This window comes from Mauremys mutica, chromosome 3 (genome assembly GCF_020497125.1).
Source record: "Mauremys mutica isolate MM-2020 ecotype Southern chromosome 3, ASM2049712v1, whole genome shotgun sequence".
NCBI lineage: Eukaryota > Metazoa > Chordata > Testudines > Geoemydidae > Mauremys > Mauremys mutica.
In genome coordinates this window covers 25864100-25878465 of record NC_059074.1, presented here as the reverse complement: position 1 = coordinate 25878465, position 14366 = coordinate 25864100, and the positions used below count along the sequence as shown (strand labels likewise).

Genomic DNA, 14366 nt, shown 5'->3' with positions numbered 1-14366 from the left:
GATTTCAGTAGAAACATAAACTCCTCTCATATATGGGGTAAATGATGCTCTAATTTTTTTTTTAAATGGAAGTCTCATGTATCTCTGGTAGGTTTCTGAATATAGGACACAATGTGATCATTAATTCATCCAAAACATAAGTACACTGCAATGTTAATTTGCCAACAAACCAAGTTTTTTTGGAGTATTATTTTCCCTATTATTTTCCCTAGTGGTCATACAGTCCAGTCTCTCACTATTACCTTTATTATGATCTGAAGGGAGTTTCTTGGAGGTCTGAAATGACCACATACAAATTTAATTCTAAATATAAAATTGTCAATAAATAAAACATTTTATTTTAATGATCTTTCATTATTTCTTGTCTCATTGGGAGCTAAATGATCTCTTGTAAAATGTTTCAAATCAGATGATGTGATAAGCTTTCAAATTTTGCTTCAATTAAATATATTGTACTGATAAATCTAGACAATAAAATTTGGTCTGCATAGCTAGATTATTATACATTATTTTAATTCTTGTTCTATATTTCATATGCCAGACATTTTATACGTTGTCAATTGAAATTAGATGATTTTGTTTTAGTGCTTTCTGCTACCGTAAAGAGATTACATGTTTGAATTTAAGATTTCTTAATGCTGTCAGGATTTCACTCGACTTTCAATAGATTTAGGAGCCTATGTGCCTAAATCATTTCTGAAAATAGGACTCAGGCACTTATGAAAGTTGTCCCAACTTCCTTTGATAAATGCTAAGCTGGTTGAGACTTGGGCATAGACTAAACTGGAAAAAGGCATGCTTATTCTGTCCACATGGGGTGTTATACTAGTATAACTGTAATGGTTTAATTATACTTATATATTTCTGCTGTTAAATTTCTCCACATAGACAAACTCTGAGACTCTAGCCCTGTGTTAGGTTGGGTGAAGAGTTGCGCTGAGGTGATTTTTCTATCTGTGATCTAGAATCACATCCAACTTTCTAAACTAAAACCAAATTTTGACCACACAAGAAACCATTACGATCACTGAACTAAACATTTAAGGCCCCATTTTAAAATGTGATTCAATTACAGTTCTAAAATAGGGGTGTCAAGCTTGTGATTTGTTTTATTTTCCTGTACGGGCAAGTGAGCTCAGCATTCAGAAGTTTGGGGCCATGCTGATATTTATTTATTGTTGTAACAAATTACAATATGCATATTTAGTAGAGGGAGTGTTGGCAAGTGGTTAAAGCAGGAGATTACAGGTTTATTCTAGGCTTTGTTACCAGCTCACTCTGTGATCCTGGGCATGTGTTTAACCTCTCTGCCTCAGTTTTGCCCATGTGTAAAATGGGGTTAATAAACAACCTTCCGAGTGTGATCTGAGCGTTAATGTTTAGAGAGTGCTTTGAGAGCTGCAGCTGACAATACTTTTTCAAAGGTCTGTTACTGGTAGAGGACCCACCTCCTGACATTATGAAGGTGCAGCCATAACTAAATCTTCTAGACATTTGATTAATATTCCTAGTGCTTTGGTCTGGAGACCGTTAAAGCTATTTCCTAAGCTATTTGAACAAAACCAGAGAGAGCCAAAGAGATTTGTCAGAAATCTTCCAGGAGACAAGAACCCCCTAAAATTGTCTTTTCCTAGACTGGGAACCAGCATTACAAAAAAAAAGAGCCTTCCCCTCCCACCCCAGTTAAAATTGCCTACTTATTCTAATAGTTAGTATATCCCTAGCACTGCAAAGGAGTGATGTGGCTGTTAAGCAGTTGCTTTACTCCAGTTAGAAAGCATGGATGAGAAAAGAGATGAGATTTGACAGGCAGAAATGCAAGAAATGTTAAATTTAACTTCTCACCTGCCCTTTGGATAGTCTGTGGCTGGTCAGCCATGGAATTCAATGCTGCACAAGGTCACAAAGACATACTTGGCTTTGATTTTATAAATGGCTAATTTTACAGTCACTAACATGCATGGCAAAGGCAAGATCCTATACTGATAAGAGTAAATCAGTCTCATCCTTCCTGGTGTAAGCTGGTGGCAGCCAGGAAGATTTTGTTCCTTTTGACATAACACATTGTAAATCGGCCAGGGTTTGGGTTAGGTTTTTCCAAAGGAGCCTAAGGGAATTAGGAATTTCAATGGGAATGGGCCCCTAACTCCCTTAGGATCTTTTGACAATCCCTGTCTTGGTTCCTTATCTGTTTCTGAAACATCAAGTACTGGGCCTATGGCAGTTGCCTGACTGGTAAATTCAATCTTTTCAGAACCATTTCTGTGCCTTCTAGGGATCCTTTCCTTTCCTTTCCCTTTGGGCAGTAGCTATTAAACTATATAGGACTTTTCCAAAAACGAAACAAAAAACCAAACCACAGAAACGTGTTTTGTTGTTCTCTGACCCAGTGATTTCATAATGATAAAGCTTAATTCCTTTAATTCCCAATAACATATGCCAGATTCCATCTACCGACGCGTACTCCTGATCTATTCAAAGCAATAGACATTAAGCATTTATTTCTGAAAATCAGGCAAAGGTGGATGCAGCAACTTTGCCTTTTATTGTGTGGATGTGAACAACCTCTCTCTTCCCCTTCACCCTCCTCAGCAGATTCTCTGCTTTAATAAAAATCAAGTAACTTTCCAATTTAGAAAAGCGACAAAGAGTCCTGCGGCACCTTATAGACTAACAGACGTATTGGAGCATGAGCTTGCGTCTGACGAAGTGGGTATTCACCCACGAAAGCTTATGCTCGACTATGTCTGTTAGTCTATAAGGTGCCACAGGACTCTTAGTCGCTTTTTACAGGTCCAGACTAACACAGCTACCCCCTGATACTTTCCAATTTAGGTAATTTCATGTTCCGTTTGCTGGGAATAGATTGAGGAGGTTATTTCAGTTCCTGCGTCTGCCTAGGAACAGGGGGCACAGCAGTGTTCTTGTCCTCCTTTCTTCATCTCTAGGCCAGTTGTCTGTAAAAAAAAACATTTTAAAATGTACCTTAGATTGGAAGCAAAGAACACAAAAGGATAGTTTTAAAAATAATTCAAGGACAGGCCAGGTGCCAATTTCCTCTTAAGTCAGTTCTTGGCTCCATTTCTTACATGGAAATCTCAGAGCCAGAAGCTGCACAATGGAAACATTATCCATGTCTTTTTTCTTTAAACATTTTTGACAATGAGTTTTGGTTTGTCTGAAGCAAGAATACTAGAAATCCATAGCTGCAGGTTTAAGGGCTTCCTCTGGGTATTTCAAGCATCAATTACAAGTTCCAGTTCCTAGTTGGGAAGAGAGCTCCAGTTCAGTGATACAGGGGCCTGTTGTTGTATTTGCTGTTAACTTGAGAACAAACAAACAGTGAAAAGCTCACTCATTTGCCTCAGTACTCAGATTTGGAACATATTAAATGCCTTCATGTTAGCCCAGAGGAGACACATCCAGCTCTTGGCCTTGATGAAGAGTAATAGAATATTATTCAATTCCCAGTTGTGTGGGCATAACACAGATTAGTGGGAGTCCTGTGCTTACACCAAGACTATGCCCACACGCTCATGTTAACTAGGGATGTACTGATACACGAATGGGTCCCCAAGAACAAATTAGAAAGACCCCTCTTTATTCTTTACTCACCCTGCTAGCCAAAGAGTCCATCCTAACCCACCCACCTCAGTTCTAGGGCTCCCAGTCTGACTGCTGGGCTCCAGAGTGTTTCTGTTGGGGGGGTAGATGCCTAGTCTCATTAGCAGCTGGTCTCCTTCCCTGCTCCCCTTGTCTGTTTTCCTTGATTCACAGCAGTCCATGCTCCCAGTATCTTCCTGACCCATTTCCTACAATCTCTATCATTCACTCTGCAGCGCTTGATTTAATGGGTTAAAGGGATACTCGGCTATGTTATGCCTCTCGGCTCCAAGGGCAACTCCATTCCTGGTGCTTCTCAGTACAGGGGAGCAGAGTCACTGCACAGAAGAGTGACTGATGAAGACAAAACAGAATTTCTCATTCTGCTGCAGACAGTCCTGAACACCACTAATGGCGGCCTGCAGTCAGTGCCTAAGGAATGCCTGGGAGCCCAGGGGCGTGTACATTACACTGAGGATGTTCGCAGGGAGTAGAACTGGGAAGCATATTAGCGAGGTTCTCTAGTGATGTAAGGCACAAAAATTATTTTTTTCCAATTCCCTTCATCTCTTTGCCTTTCTCCGTAGTGTTTATAGTGACCACCAATGAAAGTAACAGAGAGATCTGCAAAGGTGTAGTCGGTCCCCTTTAGCAGTACGTGCTGACTCCTCGACAACAGCCAGGCTCCTCAGCACGTTGTGAGACAGCATGATTTTGTGAAGCTTCATATCCTAAAAAAAAAAAAAAAGAGAGATTCACACACATACACACAGTAAACAGCCATGCAAACCCGCACAATACAGTAACCATAACAATGTACCTAACCCGCTATGCAATAGGCCAGCCTCCTGCTCCAACAGGACGAGGGTGAGATTTTCAAAGGCATTTAGTGTTCATCTAACTTTGGTCCCTGAAACTCTAGTTGAAACAGATTAGGTTCATTCTAATTCCCTTCTGGGGTTGAACCATCACCAAGCTCTTGTTGGAACAAATCAATGTGGAACAGCATCACTGTTATACATTTAATATTAGACTGTTTATACTGGTTTGCAGAACTTGGGTGGAACTGTCACAGGAGCTAGCTCTGAGTTTTCACTGCCCCAGACCTCCTTGTATTTAGCACAGCATTGCCAAACCGTGAAATTTTATCATGAACCTCACAATAGTTGGTGTTTTTCTCAAAGTCCAAGACAGCACACAGTCAACTTGTGGAATTCCTTGCCTGAGGAGGTTGTGAAGGCTAGGACTATCACAGCATTTAAAAGAGAACTGGATAAATTCATGGAGGTTAAGTCCATTAATGGATATTAGCCAGGATGGGTAAGGAAGGGTGTCTCTAGCCTCTGTTTGTCAGAGGGTGGAGATGGATGGCAGCAGAGAGATCACTTGATCATTGCTTGTTGGGTTCACTCCCTCTGGGGCACCTGGCATTGGCCATTGTCAGTAGACAGGATACTGGGCTAGATGGACCTTTGGTCTGACCCAGTTTGGCCATTATGTTCTAACGTTCTTATGCTGGAATCCTGTAAGAATCTGAGATTTCTTTTTTAAAATACTTTCTAGCTCTTGTGGTTTCAGAGAAAAGCCTGAAAATGTGACCCAAAATGCATTCTAAAGGCTCAGAAAGCAAAACACAAATAAAGAGTCCTTCAGACTAAACAAAACCTCATCATAAACTTCTAGATGGAGCTACTGTAAGATGGGTGCATAACTGGCTAGAAAGCTGTTCCGAGAGAGTAGTTATCAGTGGTTCACAGTCAAGCTGGAAGACCATAACGAGTGGGGTCCCACAGGACTCAGCTCTGGGTCCAGTTCTGTTCAATATCTTCATCAGTGATTTAGATGATGCTTAGAGAGTAAACTTATAAAGTTTGTGGACAATACCAAGTTGGGAGGGGTTGCAAGTACTTTGGAGGATAGGATTAAAATTCAAAATGATCTGGACAAACTGGAGAAATGGTCTGAAGTAAATAGGATGAAATTCAATGAGGAGAAATGCAAAGTACTCCACTTAGGAAGGAACAATCAGTTGCACACATACAAAATGGCAAATGACTGCCGAGGAAGGAGTACTGCACAAAGGGACCTGGGGGGGTCATAGTGGATCACAAGCTAAATATGAGTGGACAGTGTAACCCTGTTGCAAAAAAAGTGAATGTTATTCCAGGACGTATTAGCAGGAATGTTGTAAGCAAGACATGAGAAGTAATTCTTCTGCTCTACTCCATGCTGATTAGGCCTCGCCTCCAGTATTGTGTCCATTTCTGGGCATCACATTTCAGGAAAGATGTGGACAAATTGGAGAAAGTCCAGAGAAGAGCAACAAAAATGATTAAAAGTCTAGAAAACATGACCTATGAGGGAAGATTGAAAAGATTGGGTTTGTTTAGTCTTGAGAAGAGGAGATATGATCATTTTCAAGTACATAAATGGTTGTTACAAAGAGGAGGGAGAAAAATTGTTCTCCTTAACCTCTGAGGATAGGAGAAGCAGCAATGGGCTTAATTGCAGCAAGGGAGCTTTAGGTTGGACATTAGGAAAAACTTCCTGTCAGGGTGGCTAAGCACTGGAATAAATTGCCTAGAGTGGTTGTGGAATCTCCATCACAGAAGATTTTTAAGAGCAGGTTAGACAAACACCTGTCAGGGATGGCCTAGATAATACTTAGTCCCACCATGTGGACTAGATGACCTCTCGAGGTCCCCTCCAGTCCTGTGATTCTATTTTAAGCCAATTTCATGATTTCTGAACAGGGAGGTTGGTAATGATGTGAATGGGAATGGTATGTTTGCTGTCTTGTAACTGGACTTATAAGAGGTTTCCTTTTAGTAAGCTAAAGAGAGAGAGAAAGTTTTCTTACCATGGTTCATAGTGTGTTACCTTTGGATATTCACACTTGAAAAATTCTCTCATGCTGGTATCACTGAGCCCTGGGCCCTGTAGAAGCCTAAAAATGAACCAAGAATACTTCTTCATATTAGAGCCTGCGGAAGGGAGCAACCCTGGTATCAAAGACATCTGCTTCCCCACTTTAGAAAGCATCAAACTCAATGCAGGCCTAATTCTATCACTGTGCAAGCATGGGATTGTGGCCCTAATTTTGGGCTCTCCTGTGGGGTCCAAGACATCAAAGATCCCTGTTGCCAAACAATGAATGTGAGGCAGCCTAGCTTCATTATTTGAGATACAAATTTGGTTGAGAAGTAACTGAGTAAATATCTACTTAAACTTTTGTAAGGCATTTGATTGAGTCCTGCATGACACGCTAATTTAATGCTACATAATATCACTAACACACACATTAAATGGATTAAGAACTAACAGACAGATCTCAGCAAGTGGTTGTCGATGGAGAATCACCATCGAATGGGGGGGGTCCTAGTGAGGTTCTGCAGAGATTGGTGCTAGGTCCAGCACTACTCAACATTTTCATCCAGGATCTGGATGTAACTATAAACTCACCGCTGATAAAATTTGCAGCTGTCACAACAATTGGCAGAGTGATAAATAATTATGAGGACAGGGTAGTCATACAGCGTGATCTGGATTGCTTGGTAACCTGAGCCCATTTTAACAAGATGTGTTTTAATATAACCAAGTGCAAGGGACTACACCCAGGAACAAGGAATGCAGACTATGCTTTCAGAATAAGGTACCACAGCCTGAAAGCAATGACTCTGAAAAGGATTTAAGGGTCACAAGTAGCTGAACATGAACTCTCAGTGCATGCTGCTGTGGCAAAAAGGGCTAATTGGATCCTAGGCGATATAAACAGGAGTGTTGAGTAGGGCTATGATTTCACCCATGTGCATGGCCTTGGTGAAATCAATAATGGATACTGCATACAGTTCTGGTGTCCACATTTTAAGGATGTTGAAAAATAGGAGAGGGTGCAGGAAAAAGAGCCACAAAGATTATTTGAGGGCTGGTGAAAATACCTTATGATGAGAGACTTAAAGGGCTGAACCTGTTTAGCTTATCTAAAAGATGGAGAGATTACTTGATTACAATGTATAAGTACCTTTGTGAGGTGATAATAGCGAGCACTAATGTGCTTTTTAACTTTGCAGAGCAACTTGAGCAAGGCATAAGAAGAATCAAGGGCTGGAAGCTGAAGCCAGACAAATTTAAATTAGAAATTAGGCATCTGTTTTTTGTTTTATTTTAAACAAACAATAAAGGTAATTAACCAGTGGAACACGCTACCAAGGGAAGTGGTGTATCTTTCATTTCTTGATGTCTTCAGGAAAAGCTTGGATGCCTTTCTGGAATGTATGCGTTAGCCAAACATAAGTTATTGGGTTCAATACGGGGGTACCTGGGTGAAGTTTAAGGGCATGATCTATACAAGTAAGTCTAGATCAATGGTCCCCAAACTGTGGGGCAGCCCTCTCTCTGGGGGGATGCAGCAGGGCCCGGGCCACCCCAACATCAGGCAGGGCGGGAGCGCCACCCAGCCTCACTCTGCCCCCAACTCTGCTCCAGCCTTGGCTCCTTGCTGCAGCTCCACTCTTCCCCTCCCCCACCCCCCAAGCTGTGTCTTTGTTCCTGGCCCCATCCCCACCCCCAGCTCAGCTCCCAGCCACAGACCTAAGCGTGGTCCAGCGCCCAACCGCTGGGGGTGGGTGGACAGAGGCAAGGGGGGGGGGTATGATGTAAAAAGTTTGGGGACCACTGGACTAGATAATTGAATGATCCCTTCTGGCCTTAAATCCTATGAAATTGTGAAATAACAATCCATGGAATGACTTTCCTTGAGGCACATCAGGTTTTGGGTATGTCCATGTAAACCTGGTGTATTTTGTGGGGATAGGAGGAGACTTTGGAATGGAAATAAGCCCAGGAGCCAGGACAGAGATAGCTCAGCAGTCTAAACTGCACAGCAATGCAGAAGCTACCTAAAATTCTGTCTAAACCTCACAAGATGTTAACAGGAAACTTTTGGTTTGACCTTGGAAAAGTTCTCTGGTGACCATGAAGAGGCAGGAAGTGAGGGGCTTGGGGACTAGAAACTAAGTGATGCATGTCTGGTATCATGCGAGGACACCCCCACCCAGTGCTGCTCTTCTAGAAGGTTCCTAAAGCCTACTGTTGCCATGGGCAGGTGAGTGCACCCCACAACTGGGAATATGCAGAGGCCCCTTCAGAAAAGAAACAGATTTTCCAAGCTGTACAATGTCCATATATTTTATAAAAACATCTTGTGGCACTATTTCATTTTAATGGGAATCAACTATTCTAACAATGAATGGCTAAAGCTACTTTCACCGATCTTCCAATCAAGTTTCATAAGACTCTATTCCAGAGGTCCCCAAACTGTGGGGCATGTTGCCCTAGGGGAGCAGGGAGGATCATTGGGGGGGCACAGCTGGAGCCTGGGGGTGGAGAGGGAGTGCCACCCAGCTCTGCTCCTGGTCCTGGCCCCAGCTGCCAGCCCCATGCCCAGGGGGGTTATGACCCTGAATAGTTTGGGGACCACTGCACTATTTCATGGCAACACGTATCACTGGAGATTTGTTTGAATTCGCTTTGTACCTTTCTAACATTGCTGCTGTCATTATTGGTGGGAGACAGTAATGCCTGGGACCATAAATATTTGACAAGCAGAAAAACAGCCTGATATACAAATATCCTTTAGGCAAACACAAGGAAAGCAACATTGTTCATCAGCTCGTTCAGCACTACAGCAAAGTACACGTAGAGGTCAGAATGAAAGAAGGGCATGAAGACAGATAAAATGCAATGTGGTTGTCTACTTTTTTATCCAAACTCTGACCCGATTCCTGCTTGAGGCATAGCTGCATACATAGCTTAAGATTTCAGGCCCAAATCTCCACTTCTTCCTTGTGTAGTCATGAGCTCCAGCCCCAGCTGCAATGTCAAAGCCATCTCTACGCAGCTGTTTTCAATATGAGCCCCACTAATGTGAGTCTGTGGACCCAGATTGGGAGGCTCACTCCCAATGCAGTGTAGACATACTCTATTAGCGCAGCTTTCGAATGCAAATGGTTAAAATATATTGTACTTTGTAATGGTAGCTTAACCTAATACAGTCCAAAGATGTATGATGTACATAGCTGGTTAGGGGCTCAGGGCCAAGATTAAATATACTCTCAACTGATAAAAATGGGTAATCACACATGCCAATGAGCATCTTGTTTTGGTTCAGCGAGGGGTACAGCCTGATCCCAGTGCATGAAGCAGTAGGGCGAAGGGCATAAGGAATCCTAGTTTTTGCCCCTCCCCTTCCTGCCACAAAAGTTGCAGTGGCAAAGCTGCTTCACCCCTGCTACCAGAGCCTCAGGACTGCAGCAGCTCCCACAAGGTGGAAATGGCTGATGGAATGTGCATAGTTATGGATCCTCAAGATCCCAGACCTACCCTACTCCCACCCACGGGCAGCTCTGTTCTACAGTGCACAGGCAGCATGTGCCCCTGTGCAAACTTGTACCACACTACATATAGTGTAGTGGCATTCGGGGCCCTAGACAGCAGGAAGGTTGCCCTGGTTCTAAAATGATTCCCTCATATTCAGCATTAGATAAGATGAAACGTTGAATGGTATCACCCATCCCCCTCAACCTCATTGTGGCATTATATCATGGCAATGCCCAAAGACTGTGATCAGATTCCATGGTGCTGGTGTTTTATGAACATATGTCTTGAGCCAGGAAGTACTTAAGTCCCTTTGCCCACTGGGATTTCAACATGAGCTTGAAAATATCCTTCATGAATGACATTTTCTTGCACTGAGCCCATAGGAGAGACAATCTCTGAGAGTTAGGACATTACAGTTACTAGAAAGTCTCAGCCCTAGACATGCATGCAATGGTAATTTTAATTTTTTTCACTAAACTGGAATATGCTGCATATTTACCTGATAATAGAAACTGAGAAATGAACACGAGTAGCATAATGTAATATTTAGTTGGATCTCAGTTTATTTCCCATTTACTCGTATTATGCAAATCAGCATAAGTAAACATATGTTCCTGATTTTGTACTGTATGTGTGAATTTGTTATAATAAACAAAAAAATAACAGCAGTAAACATGCCCGTGTACTTGACTTAGGGTGACCAGATGTCCTGATTTTATAGGGAAAGTCCCAAGTTTGGGGTCTTTTTCTTATATAGGCTCCTTTTTCTTATATAGGCTCTACCCCCTGTCCTAATTTTTCATGTTTGCTGTCTGGTCACCCTAACTTGACTGCAGAAAAACAACCGATTTCTCTTAAGCAGCAAAAATACTGAATTTAAAAATAAAGACAGTGCTGTTCATATGAACTTGTGGCATTTGTTGCAATAATTCCTATACTTAGAACAGATCTCAATGCAAATGCAGTTGTAAATGTAACTACTGCTGATGATCCATACCCCATTTAAAGGAACCCACTGTAAAAGGCAGTTATGATCAGAAAAATGGCTCTAAAAGGTCACCCTCTCTAACATTTTATTTAAGTCAGAGATGTTTTACTTACCTTTCTCAAGATAAGGTTTTCATTGCTATTCATACTGCAGAGCAGTACTGCACAGAGCTAACCCACCATGAGAATTGTAGTTGTTCAAGCTAGAATAGAATCCACCAGCAATAGAATTGTTAACTAATGGCTGAATCCTGCATTGGATGGCAAAATCCCTGTTGACTTCATTTGGAATCAGATTAGGCTACATTTTTCAAATGCAGAATATTATTAAGAAAGATACTTGAGCCAGAAAAAAAATCAGCTTGATTTTCAGATGACAGGCTGAATTTTCAAGGCTGGAAGATAGAAACTGTCTCTCTACATGTAAACTAAGCAAATTTCCTCTGGAAGCCGCTGCTATAAAGAAACATGGGATGCTAGCTCCCTCAGTGCTATTGTTTTTATTTACAATCACTTCTCAGTGTATAGCTGCACTTTAAGAATTATCTGCTTTAATGTTCGCTTTGAAGATAAGGTAGTGGGTGGGTACAAAATATTTCCTTGTTGGAAGGTTTTTTCCCCCCCTTCTCTTTTTATGAAAAAGTGCTCTTAATGCTTTACTGTACAATGTACCATGCACTTTTGTAAGGAGTCACTTTCTAAGTATTAGGCACTGATAGACTATACTGGATTATTGCTGATAAATTGAGAATATGCAATAAAATATTCAGATCACAGTAAGTCTTCCTAAAAGCTTCACTTCAATATTTCTGTATGCAGATTGTTCCCTTGAACATCCAATGACTGCATTTATATTTCATTTTGCAGTTTTTTCCATATGGAGATGCTTCAAAGTTTGCCCAACATGCCTTCAGAACCTTTGATAAGAACAGCGATGGAACCATTGACTTCAGAGAGTTCATTTGTGCATTGTCCATCACCTCAAGGGGTAGTTTTGAACAGAAACTAAACTGGGCCTTTAATATGTATGACCTAGATGGAGATGGTAAAATTACAAGAGTGGAGATGCTGGAAATTATAGAGGTAAGATAAATATTACACATTGTTACAAACAATTTTTGTACATTTTGAACATTTTCCATAAGGTGTAGCATCCGTTCCAGTACACAAACTTCCTGATACAAACACTCTCAAGCAGGCATGGGTGGCGTGCCGAGCTCAGAAGAGTTTGTGCATAAAACATGCAGCCTGTGCACAAAGAACTTGTATTTCTCTAGAAGCTGTGCTGATAATGCTGAAACCTAACTAAGTCTTACTGGTTTGTGGAAAGCAGTTTCACCAAGGAGTTTGCATCTTACAACACATTAAGATAGTTAGAACTTATCTGTCCAACATTAGAATGCTAATTCTATTAGTAACTAGAATCTTCCATTATAAAAATGTGCAGTAGAAGTAACGTCTAAAAATGTTGCCAAATTAGTGATTACATACAGTAGCTTAGTTGGATTCTCCAAACAGTAATATTTCCAGTTGTAAAAAAACCATTCCATTATCTAAAATAGGATATCCAGTGTCCACTAAACATTGGACATTTGTTATAGACTTGTTCAGCTGGCCCCCATCTTAATAGAATAACAATGATGTAATGCAGAGCCATCATTTAGTGTCGTTTCTCAAAGTGATTAGCAAATGGAAAGATTTAAAAAAAAATGTTTCCATGATTTCTGAGGGCTGTATGTGCACACTTGCATATACTTATATTTTAATAGAGGTACATTTGATAATTTTCTGATGTGTGTGAAAAACATACAGCTGAACACTTCTAGGACCTCAAATAGGAATTCTCACAGTGACATATAGTTCTAAAACAAGCTTAAATCTTTACCTGATGGAAAAATCTTTTCATTCTTGGTCAAGTGTTCTACAGATGATTACGGTAGGTTTACTTCTTACCAACCAAGATAATCTTGTAACAAAAACAAAACAAAAAAAGATCCAAGCAGTTGAAGAATATGACCTTAGGAAACTGATCAGTCAAAGTTTGTACAAAATGTTTCAAAGAGATGAAGATTGGTAAAAACCTCAGACTGCAGAAGTGCACACACATCTGATCCAGAGCATAGGGGGATTTGAGCTGTAGTGCTGTTCTAGTTTGTTTTAAGACTACAGGACTACACTTCTATTGGATTATCATAAATAAAACTATGCATCTACTTGTAATTGGAAACTCACTTATAACAGTAAAGTTATGATTTTCTTTAAACAAAGGTTTCAAGTGTTTGAAGAATCAAATTAGTTCTAATGTGCCAAATGGAATAAGCATTTTAAAGAAGCCTGTATTTATATTAATGAATTTCATTAAAATATTTAAGAGGCTGTTTTTCCTTGTCAGAAGCAAATGGGTTTGGGATTTTTAAAGCTAATTTGAAGGCATAATCACCATCTCAAGTTAGAAAATCAACTCTGCATATAGTCATGAAACCCAGAACCATGTACTGACTAGACTTAATTATACTTACTCCAAGTCTTGATTTTTTAAATTTATTATTTACCTTTTTGTTTCTTTCCAAAGGCCATTTACAAGATGGTGGGTACTGTGATAATGATGAAAATGAATGAGGATGGTCTCACGCCAGAGCAACGAGTAGATAAGATTTTCAGCAAGATGGATAAGAACAAAGATGACCAGATCACACTGGATGAATTCAAAGAAGCTGCAAAGAGTGATCCTTCCATTGTATTACTCCTGCAGTGTGACATTCAAAAATGAGCTAATGTAAAATGCATTATGGACTGCACAGAAGTTTAGATGTTCCATTCAGTTTGCAGCTATTTCCACACACACAAAAATTGCTTGGACTACCTATAAATGGACTTGCTTCTTGTGTTTGAAACACTCGTGTGCATGAGAATGTCATTTGCTAAAGAATTTTAAAAGTATATATTATAAAAATAAACTGCCACAATGTGATGTGTGCAATGTCATTTCATAACAATCCTATTCCTCTGAAGCCTGTGCAGCAGTACCGTGCTGCAGTGAAATACTATTGATTGTTCGTTTTACTGATGCTAGCTATGTGTCTCCTAGCCTGAGTAATGTTCGTGACACTGACTTCCCATGGTAATGTAACTGTTGATTATAAACCATGTCACCATTCTGCTGTAAAGTAGTACTGGACAGACAGAGGCGAAAGTTCCTCAGTTCATGAGTCTGATCCACACATGTGCTTGTATTGTCAGTGAATATAAATGTAATTCATTTGCATGCCTTTTAGGTTTGCCTTACTTCTTACCTCATTTGCATCCTTTCAATCTGGAAAGAGCTATGTCAGAGGAATGCAGTATGAACAAAGTTAAGTAAATCCTGCTAAAATGTTCCCTTAATTAAAAAGTATATA

General features: G+C 40.5%; 1 protein-coding gene and 1 long non-coding RNA gene across 6 annotated transcripts in view; one reads left to right on the top strand and one right to left on the bottom strand.

Annotated features, from left to right (window-relative positions):
• The window catches only part of VSNL1 (visinin like 1), a 140512-nt gene extending 126741 nt beyond the window's left edge, over positions 1-13771 (top strand). For all 5 annotated transcript variants that reach the window (XM_045011297.1, XM_045011296.1, XM_045011295.1 and 2 more), the window contains exons 3-4: positions 11836-12051; positions 13541-13771. In XM_045011297.1, coding sequence (XP_044867232.1) covers positions 11836-12051; positions 13541-13738 — 414 coding nt within the window. In that variant the 3' untranslated portion in view covers positions 13739-13771. The remainder of the gene's footprint in view (positions 1-11835; positions 12052-13540) is intronic.
• On the bottom strand, positions 2805-13637 carry LOC123367213. The gene is made up of 4 exons (XR_006578358.1): positions 13521-13637; positions 12854-12934; positions 3651-4334; positions 2805-2957 (listed from the first exon to the last, which is right to left on the bottom strand). It is a non-coding gene; the product is annotated as an uncharacterized LOC123367213 (long non-coding RNA).
• Positions 13772-14366: the final 595 nt, after the last annotated feature.